At 38.1% G+C, this 18067-nt stretch overlaps 1 protein-coding gene across 5 annotated transcripts in view; it reads right to left on the bottom strand.

The window, feature by feature from the left end:
* ARHGAP26 (Rho GTPase activating protein 26) overlaps positions 1-18067 on the bottom strand; it is a 504960-nt gene that overhangs the window by 32461 nt on the left and 454432 nt on the right. Inside the window, exon 21 of one of the 5 annotated variants that reach the window (XM_074212713.1) lies at positions 17476-17591. The exons of the other annotated variants lie outside the window; for them this stretch is intronic. Coding sequence (XP_074068814.1) covers positions 17558-17591 — 34 coding nt within the window. The 3' untranslated portion in view covers positions 17476-17557. Of the gene's footprint in view, positions 1-17475; positions 17592-18067 lie in introns of those variants that run through there. 5 annotated transcript variants of the gene reach the window in all.

Below are 18067 nucleotides of genomic sequence, written 5' to 3' on the forward strand. Positions count from 1 at the left end.
TCCATCTTTTTCCCTGAAAGAGGATGCTCGATTTTGCTGGATAGTTGATTCTTGGTCGTAAACCAAGATCTTTTGCCTCCTGGAATATCATATTCCAATCCCTAAGAGCCCTTAATGTAGATGCTGCCAGATCCTGTGTAATCCTGACTATGGAACCTTGGTAGCTGAAGTGTTTGTTTCTGGCAGCTTTTAGAATTTTTGTTTTGGGAGTTTTGGAATTTGGCTATAATATTACTGGAAATTTTTCTTTAGGGATCTCTTTCAGGAGGAGACTGGCGAATTCTCTCAATTTCTATTTTCCCCTGTGCTTCTAGGATCTCAGGATAATTTTTCTATATTACTTAAAAAATGAAGTCTAGGCTCTTCTGGTCCTGGCTTTCAGATAGCCCAATAATTTTAAAATTATTTCTTCTGGATCTGTTTTTGAGGTCAGTTGTTTTTCCAATGAGATATTTCACATTTTCTTCTAATTTTTGGCTTTTTTGGAAGAGTTTTATTTCTTCCTGATTTCTTGCAAAGTCATCAGCTTCCTTTAGTTCCATTCTGCATTTGAAGGAGTTATTTTCTTCAGAGAGCTTTTTTATTTCCTTTTCCAGCTTGCCAATTCTGCTTTTGAAGGCATTCTTTTCATTTGCCTTTAGTTTTGCTTTCTCCACTAGGCCTAAACTAGTTTTTAACATTATTTTCTTCAGTATTTTTTTTTTTTGTATTTCTTTCACCAAGCTGTTGATTTGGTTTTCATTATTTTTCTGCATCGCTCTCATTTCTTCTCCAATTTTTCCTCCATCTCCCTTAATTGCTTTTCAAAGTCTTTTTTGAGTTCATCCGTAGTCTGAGCCCATTTTCTATTTCTCCTGGAGGTTTTGGATACAGAAGCTTCGATTTTGTCATCATCTGAGTATGTGTTTTGATCTTCCATGGGACTAAAGTAATTCTCTATGGTCAGATTCTTCTTTTTGTGTTGTTGACTCATTTCCTCAGCCCAAGACAGCACTTTCAAGGCTTTGGTTTGTTTTTTTGGGGAGGGGGCACCCCACTGGGACCTTTATTCCTCCAAGGTCTTATACTCTCTTGCCTGTGCTTTGATATATAGATGATGCCCCTCCCCCACTCCTACTTCCCTCTGCCCTGGGGCTATAAGGAGAGATCCTGCTATCTTAGTATGGAAGCCCCAGGGAGAGCAGAGAAATCTTTTGCAGAATTCCCCTATAGTCTCTGGGGGTACAGGTTGCTTTCTTCTGATTCTCGATTCTTGCTGCAGATTCTGCAGCTGGCACTCCTCACTTCACATTCATTCTGGTAGAGCATAGTTCTCTCACCACCCCCTTCAAGATGTTACCGGTGATCTCTGGGCTGTGAGGTGCTGTGCTGTGGCAACAGTGTTTTCCCCAAACCATGGTTCTGGTGAAGGACACTTTTCCCATGGAACTTCTAAGTTATCTTGGACTGGGAAAATGTATCACTCAGCCTTTCTCTGGGTTCTGTTACTCTAAATTTTGGCTAGAGTCATCATTTCTTTGTTTTTGTGGAGGTGGGGGGGGAAGGAGTTCCAGGAAATACTGTCTTCATACCACCATCTTGGTTCTACCCTCCCAAAACTAGACATTTTATTTTTATTTATTTTTAATTTTTTATTTATTTATCCTTAATTTGAACAGATTTTTTAATACATTACTAAAATATTGTTTAAGAGTAAACATAGGGGTGGCTAGGTGGCGTAGTGGATAAAGCACTGGCCCTGGAGTCAGGAGGACCTGGGTTCAAAGCTGGCCTCAGATATTTAAGAATGACCTAGCTGTGTGACCTTGGGCAAGCCACTTAACCCCGTTTGCCTTGCAAAAAAAACATAAAAAAAGAGTAAACATAATGCCCCCCAAGAAAATATAGACCTGCATAAATGATAAAGGGGAGAGAGGAAAAAAATTTAAAAAAAAAATTGTAGGTATGGCCAAGTGGCACAGTGGACAGAGCACCAGACCTGGAGACAGGAGCACCTGAGCCCAAATCCAGCCCCAGACACCCAACAATCACCGAGCTGTGTGACCCCATGCCAGCCACCCCAACCCCATTGCCCTACAAAAAACCAAAAAAAAAGGTCCAAAATAAAATAAAATAGTAATAATAATATAGTAGGGGTGGCAGACAGAACACTGGCCCTTGAGCCAGAAGCACCCAGGTCCAAATCTGGCCTCAGACACCCAACAATCACCCAGTTGTGCGGCCCCAGGCAGGCCACCCAGTCCCATTTGCCCTGCAACAGCCCCCAGAAAATAATAATAATAATAAAAAAATGTACTTCAGTCTGTGTTCTAACACACCTCTGTTGCAGGTGGATCTCATTCTTTAGGATAAGTCCATCACAAAAGTTACTTCCATATTTTTCCACTGTTGCCATTGCTGATTGCAACTCCCTCCATTCATACTTCTCTACTACCATGAACTATATTTTCTCTCTCCTTTCATTCTGTCTCTGCTGTAGGGTAGTTGAGTGGCGCAGCAGACAGATCCTCAGACCTGGGGCCAAGAGGCCCCAAACCCACATACCACCCCTTACCCAGCATCCACCTGGCCCTATGTTCCCTGACAGGCCATCCAATCCCAGCCCATTGTAAGAAGTAAAAAAGAAAATGTGTTATATCTGACCACTATCCCCCCCATGGTTCACCTTCTCCTCCATCACTCACATCCCCCTCCTTCCCCCTTTCCTCCTTCTTTCCTTCTTACTCCAAATGTCTATACCCCATTGAGTAGATATGCTGTTTCCTCTCCTAGCCACCTCTGATGAGGGCAAAGATTCCCTCATTCCCCCTCGCCCCCCCTTCCATATCATTGCAATAGCTCATTGTGATAAAGAAAAATCTTATTATATGAACTATCTTAGCCTATTCCTCCTCTCCTCTTTCTTTCTCCCATTACATTTCCCTTTTATCTATTGACTCCATTTTTACACCACAATATATCTTCAAATTCAGTTTTCTCCTGTATTTCATCTATAAAAGCTTCTCCTACCTGCTCTATTAAATGAGAAGGTTCATATGAGTATTATCAGTATCATTTTTTCTATACAGGAATACATGTAGTTCATCATTAAGTCCCTCCTATTTTCCTCTTCTCCACTCTCTATGCTTAGCACGAGTCCTGAATTTGAAGATCAAACCTTCTGTTCAGCTCTGGCCATGACAACAGGAACATTTGAAATTCCCCTGGTTCATTGAAAGTCCATCTTTTTCCCTGGAAGAGGATGTTCAGTTTTGCTGGGTAGTTGATTCTCGGTTGCATTCTAAGCTCTTTTGCCTTCCAGTATATTATATTCCAAGCCCTAAACACTTTTAATGTAGTTGCTGCTAAGTCCTGTGTGATCCTGACTGCAGCTCCATGATATTTGAATTGTGTCCTTCTTCTTCTCTTTGACTTGGGAGTTCTGGAACTTGGCTATAACATTCCTGGGGGTTGGTTTTTTGGGATTTCTTTCTCAGGGAGATCGGTGGATTCTCTCCATTTCTATTTTGCCCTCTGCTTCTAGGATATCAGGGCAATTTTCCCTGTAATAATTCTTTGAAAATGTTGTCAAGGCTCTTTTCCTGGTTATGACTTCCAGGTATTCTGATAATTTTTAAATTATCGTTCCTATATCTGTTTTCCATATCAGTTGTTTTTTTAAAATTAATTTTTATTACAGATATTATTTGAGTTTTACAATCCCCCCCAATCTCACTTCCCTCTCCCCATACCCCCACGGAAAGCAATCTGTCAGTCTTTACTTTGTTTCCATGTTGTACCTTGATCCAAAATTGGGTGTGATGAGAGAGAAATCATATCCTTAGAGAAGAAACAAGAAGTTGAAGAGGTAACAAGATCAGACAATAAGATATCTGTGTTTTTCTAAATTAAAGGGAATAGTCCTTGAACTTTGTTCAAACTCCACAGCTGCTTATCTGGATACAGATGGCACTCTCCTTTACAGACAGCCCAAAATTGTTCCCGATTGTTGCACTGATGGAATGAGTGAGTCCTTCAAGGTTGATCATCACTCCCATGTTGCTGTTAGGGTATACAGTGTTTTCTGGTTCTGCTCACCTCACTCAGCATCAGTTCATGCAAATCCCTCCAGGCTTCCCTGAAATCCCATCCCTCCCGGTTTCTAACAGAACAATAGTGTTCCATGACATACATATACCACAGTTTGCTAAGCCATTCCCCAAATGGACATTTATTGATTTCCAATTTTTTGCCACCACAAACAGGGCTGCTATAAATATTTTTGTACAAGTGATGTTTTTACCCTTTTTCCTCATCTCTTCAGGATATATACCCAGTATGGTATTGCTGGTATGCACATTTTTGTTGTCCTTTGGGCATAGTTCCAAATAGCTCTCCAGAAGGGTTGGATGAGTTCACAGCTCCACCAACAGTGTAATAGTGTCCCAGATTTCCCACAGCCCTTCCAACAATGATCATTATCCTTTCTGGTCATATTGGCCAATCTGTGAGGTGTGAGGTGGTACCTCAGAGAAGCTTTAATTTGCATTTCTCTAATAATTAATGATTTAGAACATTTTTTCATATGGCTATGGATCACTTTGATCTCCTCATCTATAAATTGCCTTTACATATCCTTTGACCATTTGTCAATTGGGGAATGGCTTTTTGTTTTAAAAAATATGACTCAGTTCTCTGTATATTTTAGAAATGAGTCCTTTGTCAGAACCATTAGTTGTAAAGATTGTTTCCCAATTTACTACATTTCTTTTGATCCTGGTTACAGAGGTTTCATCTGTGCAAAAGCTTTTTAATTTAATGTAATTGAATTCATCTAATTGGTTTTTGGTGGTGTTCTCCAAATCTTCCTTAGTCATAAACTGTTCCCCTTTCCATAGATCTGACAGGTAGACTAGTCCTTGATCTTCTAATTTGCTTATTGTATTGTTTTTTATGTTTATGTCCTGTAACCATTTGGATCTTATCTTGGTAAAGGGTGTGAGGTGTTGGTCTAATCTAAATTTCTTCCATACTAACTTCCAATTTTCCCAGCAATTTTTATCAAAGAGGGAGTTTTTATCCCAATGGCTGGACTCTTTGGGTTTATCAACAGCCAGTTACTATAATCATCTCCTGCTTTTACACCTAGTTTATTCCACTGGTCCACCACTCTGTTTCTTAGCCAATACCAAACAGTTTTGATGACTGATGTTTTATAATATAATTTTAGATTACATAGGGCTAAGCCACCTTCTTTTGCACTTTTTTCCATTAAGCTCCTGGCAATTCTTGACTTCTTATTTCTCCGTATGAATTTACTTACATTTTTTTCTAGCTCATTAAAGTAATTTTTTGGAATTTTGATTGGTAGGGCACTAAACAGATAGTTTAGTTTTGGTAGAATTGTCATTTTTATTATATTAGCTCTACCTATCCATGAGCAGTTGATATTTGCCCAGTTATTTAAATCTGATTTAATTTGTGTGAGAAGTATTTTATAATTGTTTTCAAAAAGATTCTGAGTCTGTCTTAGCAAATAGACTCCCAAGTATTTTATATTGTCTGAGGTTACTTTGAATGGGATTTCTCTTTCTAGCTCTTCCTGCTGTAGCTTGCTAGACATATATAGAAAAGTTGAGGATTTATGAGGGTTTATTTTATAACCTGCAACTTAGCTAAAATTGCTAATTGTTTCCAGTAGTTTTTTTAGGTGATTTCTTGGGATTCTCTAGGTAGACCATCATGTCATCTGCAAAGAGAGTTTTGTCTCTTCCTTCCGAATTCCAATTCCTTCAATTTCTTTTCTTCTCTAATTGCTGACGCTAACATTTCTAATACAATATTGAATAGTAGTGGTGATAATTGGCACCCTTGTTTCACCCCTGATCTTATTGGGAATGCCTCTAGCCTCTCCCCACTCTCCCCATTGAATATAATGCTTGGTGATGGTTTCAGATAGATACTGCTAATTATTTTAAGGAAGAGTCCATTTATTCCTACACTCTTTAGTGTTTTTAATAGGAATGGATGCTGTATTTTGTCAAAAGCTTTTTCAGCATCTATTGATATGATCATATGATTTCTAAACCTAACAGTTTTCCTAATATTGAACCAACCCTGCATTCCTGGAATAAATCCTACTTGATCATAATGTATTATCCTAGTGAAAACTTGTAATCATTTTGCTAAGATTTTATTTAAGATTTTTCCATCTATATTCATCAGGGAAATAGGTCTATAATTTTCTTTCTCTGTTTTAACTCTTCCTGGTTTAGGTAACAGCACCATATTGGTTTCATAGAAAGAGTTAGGCAGGGTTCCATCTTTCCCTATTTTTCCAAAGTGTTTATATAGAATTGGAACCAACTGTTCCTTAAATGTTTGGTAGAATTCACTTGTGAATCCATCAGGCCCTGGAGATTTTTTTTAGGGAGTTTAATGATTGCTTGTTGAATTTCTTTTTCTGAGATAGGGTTGTTTAGGTATTTAATCTCTTCTTCATTTAACCTGGGCAACTTATATTTTTGTAACTCTTCATCCATTTCACTTAGATTATTAAATTTATTGGCATAGAGTTGGGCAAAATAATTTCTAATTATTAATTTCCTCCTCATTGGTGGTGAGTTCACCTTTTTCATTTATGATAGTAGCAATCTGGTTTTCTTATTTCTTTTTTTTAATCAAATTGACCAGAGGTCTAGCAATTTTATTGTTTTTTTCATAAAACCAACTTTTGGTTTTATTTATTAATTCAATAGTTTTTTTGCTTTCAATTTTATTAATTTCTCCTTTAACTTTTTTGAATTTCTAATTTGGTATTTAATTGGGGATTTTTGATTTGTTCTTTCTCTAATTTTTTTAGTTGCATGTTTAGTTCATTGATTTCCTCTTTCTCCAATTTATTCATGTAAGCATTTAGAGCTATAATATATCCCCTCAGAGTCGTTTTGAGTGAATCCCATCGGTTTTGGTATGTTGTTTCATTATTATCATTATCTAGGATAAAATGGTTAATTCTTTCTATAATTTGTTTTTTGGTCCACTCGTTTTTTAAAATGAGGTTATTCAGTTTCCAATTTGTACTGGGTCTATATCTCCTTGGCCTAATATTGCATATGACTTTTATTGCATTGTGATCTGACAAAGATGTATTCACTATTTCTGCCTTTCTGCAGCTGATCATTAGGTTTTTACGTCCTAGTACATTGTCAATTTTTGTATAAGTTCTATGTACTGCAGAGAAAAAGGTATATTCCTTTCTATCCCCGTTCAGTTTCCTCCATAAGTCTACCATATATAATTTTTCTAACAATCTATTTACCTCCTTAACTTCTTTCTTGTTTATTTTATGATTTGATTTATATAGATCTGAGAGTGGGATGTTGAGGTCTCCCACTAAGTAGAGTTTTGCTGTCTATGTCTTCCTGTAGTTCTTTCAGCTTCTCCTCTTAAGAATTTGGGTGCTGCCCCACTGGGTGCATATATATTCAGTATTGAAATGACTTTATTGTCTATGGTACCTTTTAGGAGGATAAAGTTTCCTTCCTTATCTCTTTTAATGCTATTTTTACTGCTGCTTTGTCTGAGATAAGGATTGCTACCCCTGCTTTTTTTTTACTTCAGCTGAAGCAAAATATATTTTGCTCTAACCTTTTACCTTTATATGTATCTCTCTGCTTCAAATGAGTTTCTTGTAAGCAGCATATTGTAGGATTCTGGTTTTAATCCGCTCTGCTATTTGCTTATGTTTTAAGGGAGAGTTCATCCCATTCACATTCAAAGTTACGATTACTAATTCTTTATTGCCCTCCATGCTGTCTTCCCTCTGTTTGTATTTTCTCCCTTCCCCCCTTTATCCATATTCCCAAGTATTTTGTTTCTGAATACCACCCCCTTCAGTGTGTTTGCCCTCCTATATCACACCCTCCCCTTTCCCTTTTTCCCCTTTCCCTTCCCTTCCTTTTGTTATTTCCCCTTCCCCCCCACTCCCCTTCCCTTTCTCCGTCCCCTCCCTCCCCTTCTCCCCTTTTAATACTTGAAAGGTTAGATGTTTTATAAGTTAACTGAGTATGTGTAGGTTGACTTTAAGCCAAGTCTGATGAGAAGAAGATTCAGGTGTTTCTCATCTGCTCCCTTCTTCTCCTCTATTACCATAGGTTTTTTGTACCTTTTAGTGTAATGAGATTTACCCCATTCAATCCCCTCCCTCCTCCTATCTCTTTCCTGTCCGTCTTTTTAAGGAGGTAGTGTTTTTTAGATCATTCTATCTAAGTCATAGAAAATTCTGTCTGTCCCTTCTAGTTCAGTATATTCTATTGAATAGAGTCAAAATTCCTGCGAGTTATTAGAGTCTTTCTCCCAAGTGGGGTTAAAGCCAGTTACATCTCTTTAGATAACAGTCTCATGGATAGGTCATAAATGTCCATCACTTCTGGCTAGGTACATTCTCTCTGTTAAGAGTTACAATTCTCAAGATTTATGAGAATCTTTTCCCCCATGCTAGGATATAGCCAGTTTCAACTTACTGGATTGCAGTTTTTTTCCTTTTACCCCCCTCCCCCTTTTTAACCTTTTCATGTGTCTCTTGAACCTCCTGTTTGATGTCCCAATTTTCTGTTTAGCTCTGGTCTTTTCATCAGAAAATTTTGGAATTCTTCCATTTCGTTAAATGTCCATCTTTTTCCCTGGAAGAGAAGGCTCAGCTTTGCAGGAAAGTAGATTCTTGGCTGCATTCCAAGCTCCCTTGCTCTTCAAAATATCTTGTTCCAGGCCCTTCGATCCCTTAATGTTGATGCAGCCAGGTCCTGCGTGATCCTTACTGTGGCTCCTGGATATTTAAATTGTTTCTTTCTGGCTGCTTGCAAGATTTTCTCTTTTATCTTATACTTCTGGAATTTGGCCACAACATTCCTTGGTGTTTTCACTTTAGGATCTTTTTCTGGTGGGGATCGATGCACTCTTTCAATAACTATTTTGCCCTCCCATTCCATGATATCAGGGCAGTTTTCCATCACTAGATCCTGTAATATTAAGTCCAGGCTTTTTTTCTCTTCAATGTTTTCAGGCAGTCTTATAATTTTCAGGTTGCCCCTCCTCGATCTATTCTCTAGGTCAGTGGTTTTGTTGATGCGCTATTTTACATTTTCTTCTATTTCTTCTATTTTTTAATTTTGTTTAACTGACTCTTGCTGTCTCATGGAGTCATTAGTTTCTGTAGACTCCATTATTTTTTGGGGGGAGGAGTTTTCTTCATTAACCTTTTGCAACTCCTTTTCCAATTGGTCAATTCTACTTTTGAAAGAGCTTTCCATTTGACCAATTGAGGTTTTGAGAGAATTATTTTCTTTTTGCATTTGCCCAATTGAGGATCTGAGAGAATTAGTCTCATTTTGTATTTGTCCAATTGATGATCTGAGAGATGTATTCTCCTTTTGTATTTGTCCAATTGTACTTTCCAAGGTTTTGTTTTCTTGTTGCAAGGTATTAATTGTCTCTCCCAAATTTTTAAGCTCCTTCCTTATTTCTTCAAGGAAGTCTTTCTGTGCTGAAGACCAGATCGTATTCTCCTCAGAGGTTCTAGGTCTTTCTAAGTTAGGGTCTTTCCCTTCCAAGAATTCTTCTATGGATCCACCTTTCCACTGACCCTTCTTCATTTTGCTTGAGTTGGGGAGGGGCTGGTTCACAGGGGCTTGGGATCGTTAAAGTCTTTACTCACTGAGTGCAATTTCTCTGGCTGGCCAGTAGGAGGTATTGGTTGCTTTCTCTGGAGTGTCTGTGACCTTGATTGAGGCCTTCTCCCTTTGCTTGAAGGGAGGAGTTGGAGCTATTGAATTCTTTTGCCTTCAGTCAATGGTGCTCTTTAACTTGGCCTGAGGTCATTTGTCAGCTGGGCTGGTTCTTCTCCTCACACACCTGGGCCTGAGGCAGAATTAGTTTGCAATTGTTTGTTCAGGGAAGAGGTCTGAGCTGTAACTGGGCTCTGACCTCAGAACAGAGGAGCCCAGGGATGGTGTCCATAGCTCTCCTGCACCGGAACTCTCCCCAGAGCCCTGTCTGCAAGCTCCCGGGGGACGGGGGACAACACCAACACCAGTGCCTCTACTCCCTACTTGACTCAAGCCCCTGCCGTCTTGCCCCACCACTGATCCAGCAGGTCCGGCTCTCGGGCTCTCAGATTCCTGGTTCCAATTCAGCTGTTAATCTGGTTGATCTGGGGCTGATCCTCCCTCTGAGTTCAGACTTAACTGCCCGAATTTGGCCAATGCTGCTGCCAGAGACAAATCCTGAGGTAGATGTTCTTTCTCCTGGCTTTTCTTTCTGGGTTTTGTGGGTCGGATTTCTTTTAAGAGGTTTGTTTCATGTGATAGATGGGGAACGATCAGGAGACTTTAGAACTGTGCCTGTCTTTTCTCCGCCATCTTGGCCAGAAGTATCAGTTGTTTTTTCAATGAGATGTTTCACATTTTCTTCTAATTTTTCATTCTTTTGGTTTTGAATTGAGTCCTGATTTCTCGTAAAATCAGCAATCTCCTTGAGTTCTATTCTTTGTCTGAAGGATTTATTTTCCTCAGGGAGCTTTCTTATCTCCTTTTCCATCTGGCCAATTCTGCTTTCTAAAGCATTCTTCTCCTCAATAACTTTTTGAACTGTTTTATCCATTTGACCTATGCTGGTTTTTAACATGTTATTTTCTTCAGCATTTTTTTGGATCTCCTTGACTAAGCTACTGACTTCTTTCTCATGTTTTTCCTGCCTCTCTCTCATTTCTTTTCCCAATTTTTCCTCTATCTCCCTCACTTGATTTTCAAAGTCTTTTTTGAGCTCTGTCATGGCCTGAGCCCAATTTCTGTTTTTCTTGGAGTCTTTAGATGCAGGAGCTTGTATCTCCTCATCTTCAGATTGAGTGTTTTGATCCTTCTTGGAATCACAGGCAAAGTATTTCTCAATTCTCTTTTTTTCTCTGTTTACTCATTTTCCCAGCCTGAGCCTGGTTTTGGGGTGCTTCCTGAGCTTTTGGGACACCCCCAAGAGGATCTCAGTGTGTGAGGCTCTGTCCTCCCTCTTGGTCTGTGAATGACCATAAGCACCCCTCTCTGCAATGGGGCTGAGGTGGGGGGGGCTCTGCTGTTGTATGGGGGAGCCTAGACTACGATCAGGCTCTGAATGTGGTCAGAACCCCAGAGTCCTGTTCTGGGGCAGAGGACAGAGCTCATCAGTCTCTCTTCATTCCCCTCCCTAGGCTCAATGTGCTCATGGCCTGGGGGGTTCCTGCTTACCAGCTCTGCCTGCTTCTGGTTCCTGGATCTGGGCTACCCTGGCCAATGCTGCTCGCTGTGTGCCCTGAGGACTGGGCTTCACGGGCTTGCTCTGGCAGAGGTTCCCCCCCAACCCTTTCCCTTAAGTTGTGCGTGGTGCTCCCCAGGGTGTAGGTCAGGAAACTGCTTCTGCTGCTATGAGCCGTGGCTCCCAGTGCCCTGGGGCTGCCATTCCTTTGCCCTGGAGGGCCACCCCCTGGCGGGCTGCCCCTCTGATCCCGTGGACAAAATTAGACTTTTTAAATAAAGTTAATTAGCTACACTTCCTAATAGTTGAACAAGAAATAAGCCTTAGTCTCTTTTTAAGAGTTACTCAAGATGTCTTTTCCTATGAAAATTAATCAATGATATGAGACATCGTGGAACAGATTTATAAGTTGCCAAGGAATTCTTAAAGCAGTAAAAGATTCAAAAAGTATTTAAACCACATATTGGAGGTGGGTGGGAGGACCTTCTGCTTTTCACAAATCATAATCCTGTCACAAAATCATGTTGCAATGAGCAGAAGCCAAGAAATAAAAAGCAAGGGTGGCCTACTGCTACTGGGCCAGTTGAAGGGGGAAATTGGTGGTACCTGCTGAGAGGGCTGAATTTTGGCCCAGAAACCTCAATCTCATTTGAATCAATCACAAGTTTATTTTAAATGGGCCACAGTTGGCAGTTACTTCATTCAAAAACAAAAACAAACTATTCCAGATCTATAGCTCTCTGCATCCTATACCTGATAACTAAAGGGCTCTGTATTGTTGCTTCACTTCATGTAAAAGATGAGTAGTGGTGAAGCAACAATACAGAGCCCTTTAGTTATCAGGTATAGGATGCAGAGAGCTATAGATCTGGAATCATATGATTTGAATTTGAACTTTAGTTCTACTATTTATTTATTATGAGATCTCGAAATTACTTAGCCTCTCTAAGTCTCAATTTTCTCATCTATAAAATAGTGAGACTACCATACTACCTGTATTTACAAGGTTGTCATGAGAAGCAAATGGCATAATGTAGGCAAAACACTTTGTGACTGGAAGTCATGAGTGGTATATTTTTGTCATGGTATTTATAAAGATGTTTAATTGCACAGAAGAAGCTTTTTGTTCCACACTTCTAGTGTGATACTATGATTTACTAAGTTTAAATGTTAATGGTTTAGCAAAAACCAAAAACCAAAACCAGAAATATAACCAAAAATAACCACTCCCCCCCAATTCTTAATATTAAACATCCATATAAATAATTTAACTTGCTTAATGATTATTTACATTAAAATAAGTGAATTTCAGAGCATTAAATATAACACTATGTCAATCATTTCTCTGAAGTCCCTATCAGGAGTTTTTGTTTATTCTTATTTACTTATCTTATGAATTTAACTTGTCTTTTTTTTATTTTACAATATGTTATAAAAGCCCTTCTAGATTTCTTTTTATTATTTATACTTATTCAGTATTAATTTCATTACAGTATTCTATCAAAATTTCTATAACTATTTCTCTTTTGCTGGACATTGAGGTTGTTTTATTATTAGTATTCTTATGCCAGTTCTCAAAAATAATTCTCAAGCCATTGATCTATACTGTATATTATTGACCAAGATATGGTCTGTTTTATTCAGTCTTAAAAATGACTGAAAGTCAACAAGGTGTGTAAAACTTCATAAAAAATGGATTTTTCAGGAATGGCAACTCAGTACCTTTTGCAAAACTATTTTTTTGACTTTTTAATTGTCTTAAAGCACAGATATGATTGTTATCCATCTTTTACTTAATAAACTCCACTGGCTCCCTACTGCTTATGGGAACAAACATAATCTCTTCCTTTTAACTTTCAGAGCCCTTTAGAAGTCGGTTCCAATCTACCTTTCCCCATTAGATTCATTCTCCTTTCTGCTCCCTATGGTTGAGGTCAAACTAATCTTGCTACTGATGCTCACACTTTATTTCCTGTCTCTATGCTTTCGCAGTAGTTATTACCAGTATCTGGGGAGCATGCACTATCCTCTACTCCATCCAACAGAATCCATTATTTCCTTCATATCTCAACTCTTCTTCTTCTACTTAGAGCTCTTCCTGATCCCTCTAGAGTCCCCCCCCCCCAATCCAAATGCTCTTGTATTTATTTATGTCCTTAAATACATACAAGTTGTCTACTCCAGAAAGAATGTAAGCCCTCTGAGGACAATGACTATTCCATTTCTATCCCATCAATTAGCACAGTGCCTAGCACATAGGAGATACTTAAAAATGGATTGTGGATTGATTGGAAAGTGATTCGAAAGAGCACTGGATTTCAATTAAAAGAGCCTAAATTTGAATCTTGGATCTACCATTTACTTAGTTTTTAACCACTTACTTGGTTTTCAATGTGAATACACACACACACACATGCATGCATATACAAATGTAGAAATATATTTGTGTGTATGTGCGTATGTCTCCACATTTATGGTATCCCCAAAAATCTCATTGCAGTGTTAAACTAGCAAAGTCTAAATTGCACATGTATGAACATACACATAACACTTTCTAAACTTTAGGGCACTATATAACTGTAAGGTGTTTTCTTTTTTTTGGGGGGGGTGGCAATCTCTGTAGGAGAACAGAGAAACAGGGGAAGGGATAGGACCTTAGGAGAGTACAAAACTACATTTAATCTTAGGGAAGAACTTACTTTCTTTCCTCTTCCTCCCCCTCCTTCTCCCCTCACCAACATTACCATCATTTGTGTGACTTTGTTAATTTCTCCATGTCCTTCACCTGTAAAATGAGGGAGTTGAACTAGACAACTTCCAAGACACCTCCAAATGAAGTCTACAATCCCTATATTGAATTCTCAAATTCTCAAACATCTGGTCACTGAGGGTGACAGAACAAATATCTTAGCTATCCTAGAGGGTATTTCTTTCAAATAAGCAGAGAATCAAAGAAACCATCCTTCCCAAGCAACAGTTCCTTCCTTTCTCTGGGGCAAAGGATACCAGAGGGGACTCCTTTATTGTTAAAGGATCTGGGATAAACTGGACCATTCTTTAACTCTATGGACTCAAAGTTGTTGGCCATCTGTTGTCCTTTTTCCATAATGTCTCCTTGCAAAGGACTGTTTCCTGTTTGGACTCAGGCCGGGTGGGGGTGAGGGGTGTTACAAAAAGAATTCCCTAAGATTCCAAACTGTCCACTCCTGAAAACAAAGGAATAACTAAAACAGAAGGGAAGGGCTTGGATGTTAGCTTTCCGCTTAACAACCAACCATGGGGAAAGGGAATTCCTTGAATAAGGAGCCTAAAAATATTCTTCCATATCAAGAACTCTGATCAACAGAAGTAACTCTGTTTAAAATAGTGTCTAAAAATATTAAATCAAACATCTGGTACAACACAATACAGATTTGTATTTGATGACCATGAAAGGCATCTGAGATAGAGGTAAAAGCCCTCAGGTGGTTTTCTTTGGGTAAATGTCTGATTTTCCCCCTCTCGTCTGTATGTTTAAGTCTAGTCTAAATATATGGGACATTAAAAAAATTTACTAATTACCACCCAAAATACCATTTAAATGATTTTCTTTGCTGACTCTGTATACAAAATCCACCTCCCCGCCTCCTCTGCCCACCAAAGAACTCTTTCTTGGGTTTCAGGGTAGCTGCAGTCCCCTCCTCCCCCTTTTCATATGGTTCAGTAGAGCACATGGACTCTATTGGAAAAACCTTTTCAAATGATTTTCCAGGGAAGTCATCCTTTCCACTGGAAAACAGATTTAACATCTGTGAATGAAAACAACCTACAGTGAAAGAATTTTTATATTGAACCATATGCTTTCCTGCCCCATACTATAAAATGAGTGAAAAAAATCAACTACAGTGAAATTGTATTAATTCTTATCCTCCATATTCAGAGACACAATTCACTGGGCCTGAGGTTCACAGAAATTTTTTTCTGCAGCCATCTATATGAAAGTATTTACTCAAGCAGCCTGGTCCAATGGAAAGACCATTGTGGTATTGACCACACAATCAACTTAGATGCTTCCAGACCTAAGCAGAACATTTGATTATCAGGGCCTTTTATCTGCAAATTGGATACCTGTACTACTTCCTTGGAAGGATTCTTCTTAGAAAAGCTCTTTGCAGTCATTAAAATAAATGTGCCAAATAAATGTGAATTATTATCACTATCTACCTTAACGGGTGGTTGTGAGGAAGGAACTTTACAAACCTCAAAGTGCCACATAAATGTAAACTCTTAAATTCCTAGTGCAAACAAGATTTCCTTGGGGAACTATTTGGCCTAGCTTGGAGAAAGAACAAACCATTTTAGAAAATACAGCATGTATTTGCATGCAAAGTACTAATTACCAATGAGTCTGTTACTTAAAAATCCCCATGGAACTTCTCCTTGGTAATGGTTGTTAGTGGTTAGTTTGCTACTAACTAAGGATATGAATGATGATTGCAAAGCACTTTATAAACCATCTGCTTTGAGCATCACAACAATTCAGTAACGGAAGTATAATTAGCATCATCTTCATTTTTGCAAATGAGTAAACTGAGATTCAGGGTCACAGTCATACTGGAAGTCTTTCCTTTCTTCCCTCCCTTCCTCATTCCTTCACTTTCTTTTTCTTTCTTTCTTCTTCTCTTAATTTTTTATTCATACTCTTTTTTTTTCCATTTGCCTATCTCTTTCTCCTTGCCATCTTTTCCATTAGAATGTAAGCTATTGAGGATATGTTTTATTGTTTAAATACCTTCCATGTCTAATATAAAGCTTGGTACAAAGTAGGCATTTACAGAATGTTTGTTAATTACTTTATTTTATCCACTTCTCTTTTCTAAACTGCACTAAAAGAGGATGAAGAATCCAATTAATTCAGAATATTCTTATTCTTAATAGGTTGAAGAGTTTGCTTTTAATGTAAACTTTCCCCTCTCTAAAACCTCAATTATCTCATCTATAAAATGAGAGGGTTTAACTGGATAATCTTTAGGACTTTCACCAGTCCTACTATTTCATAATTTTAGAAATTCTAAGGTCAGTATATATGACCTGGTTTTGAAGATGTCTACTTAAAATATTACAAGTCATTGCCCAATTGATGAATGGTCAAAGGAATTTGAACAGAAAGTTTCAGATAAAGAAATTAAAGCTATATGTATTCATATGAAAAATGCTCCAAATCACTACTGATTATAGAGATATGCAAATCAAAATAATTATGAGGTACCACCTCACACCTATCATATTGACTAAGTTGACAAAAAAGAAAAAATCATCAATGTTGGAGAGGATATGGTAAAATTGAGACATTAACGCATTACTGATGGCACTGTGAATTGATCCAGCCACTCTGGAGAGCAATCTGGAACTATATCCAAAGAGCAATAAAACTGATCATACCCTAAGTCTATATGCAAAAGAAATCACAAAATATGGGGAAAATCTCACATGTTCAAAAATATTTATAGCAGCTCTTTTTGTAGTGACAAAGAATTGGAAACTGAGAAATGTCCATCAACTGGGAAATGGCTGAACAATTTAATACATGAATACTGTGAGTACTACTGTTCTATAAGAAACCATGAGTGATTAAACTTTAGAGAAACATGGAAAGAATTACATCAACTGAAGTGGAGTGAAGCGAGCTGAACCAACATTGTGAGATGATCAGCTACGATGGTTTAGGTCCTTAGGCATTTCAGAGATCAAGGACAACCCTGAGAGACCTGCTGGGGAAATGCCATTCACATTTCAAAGGAATAAACAATGATTTCTGAATGCATACTATGTTCCCGTTTTAAAAACTTCTTTATGTTTTTCCTTCCTTTTTCATGGTTTTTTCTTTTCTTTTTGTTCTAATTCCTCTTTCATAACATGACTAATATCTAAATATGTTAAACACAAATGTACAACTTTTGTACACAAAAGTACAACTTTTACTAGTGTTCACTGCCATGGAGAGGGAGGAGGGTGATAGAAAAATGTGGAATTCATAAATTTGCAAACAGATGAATATAGAAAAACTACCACTGCATGTAATTGGAAAAATAAAATAAAATTCCAATGAAAAAAGATGTCTAATTTTTTTTTTAAATAATCATTAGGGTCAAAAGAAAAGGAGAAAGGAAAGAAGGAAGAATAAACACAGTCAACTGGAAACTCACATTAGGGCTTCTGTTACCTGGGGAAGACAGCCATTGCTGAGTCAGAACAGCTGGTGTCTCATCTCCAAACGGCCATCAATGAAGTGTTGCCATGACAGCTCTAAAAATAGTCACTTGCCTACTTGCCTGGGGTAAGGGATGATGCTAGATAAGTCAAAAAAAAAATGGTGGTTTCATTAATTTGCTCTTTTTGGTGGGGGAGGGAGGAGAAAAAGAAGTTGTTAACACACTCTGGTGAGTTGGTTCATTTTTGGTGAACATGTACAATGGTTCTTTCAAGGGAGCCTTCTTTTACTCTTAGGATTTCATTTCTTATCATTTTTCTTTCTTTTCCCTTCACAAGTCCAACAGACTTTCCAGTGTATCCTCCATAGATTTTAGCCATCTCAGAGGCCTAAACTTATTTCAAAAGGTATTTCTAATACTTCCTCATTCCCTTAACTTGAAAGAGAATTCCTCCTCTTATTCTTGAAGCAATCTGTTTGAACTATTCATTGTAACACATAGTGCATCTAGTCCTGTGGTTATCTTTGGATAAAGTTTGACCTCTTCTTTTTTTTGAAGGTACTCCACATCTGTCAATCACCTCCAGCTTCTGATACATAGCAGAAGAGTTACTG

The sequence above is a fragment of the Macrotis lagotis genome, chromosome 1 (assembly GCF_037893015.1).
Source record: "Macrotis lagotis isolate mMagLag1 chromosome 1, bilby.v1.9.chrom.fasta, whole genome shotgun sequence".
NCBI classification, from domain to species: Eukaryota; Metazoa; Chordata; class Mammalia; order Peramelemorphia; family Peramelidae; genus Macrotis; species Macrotis lagotis.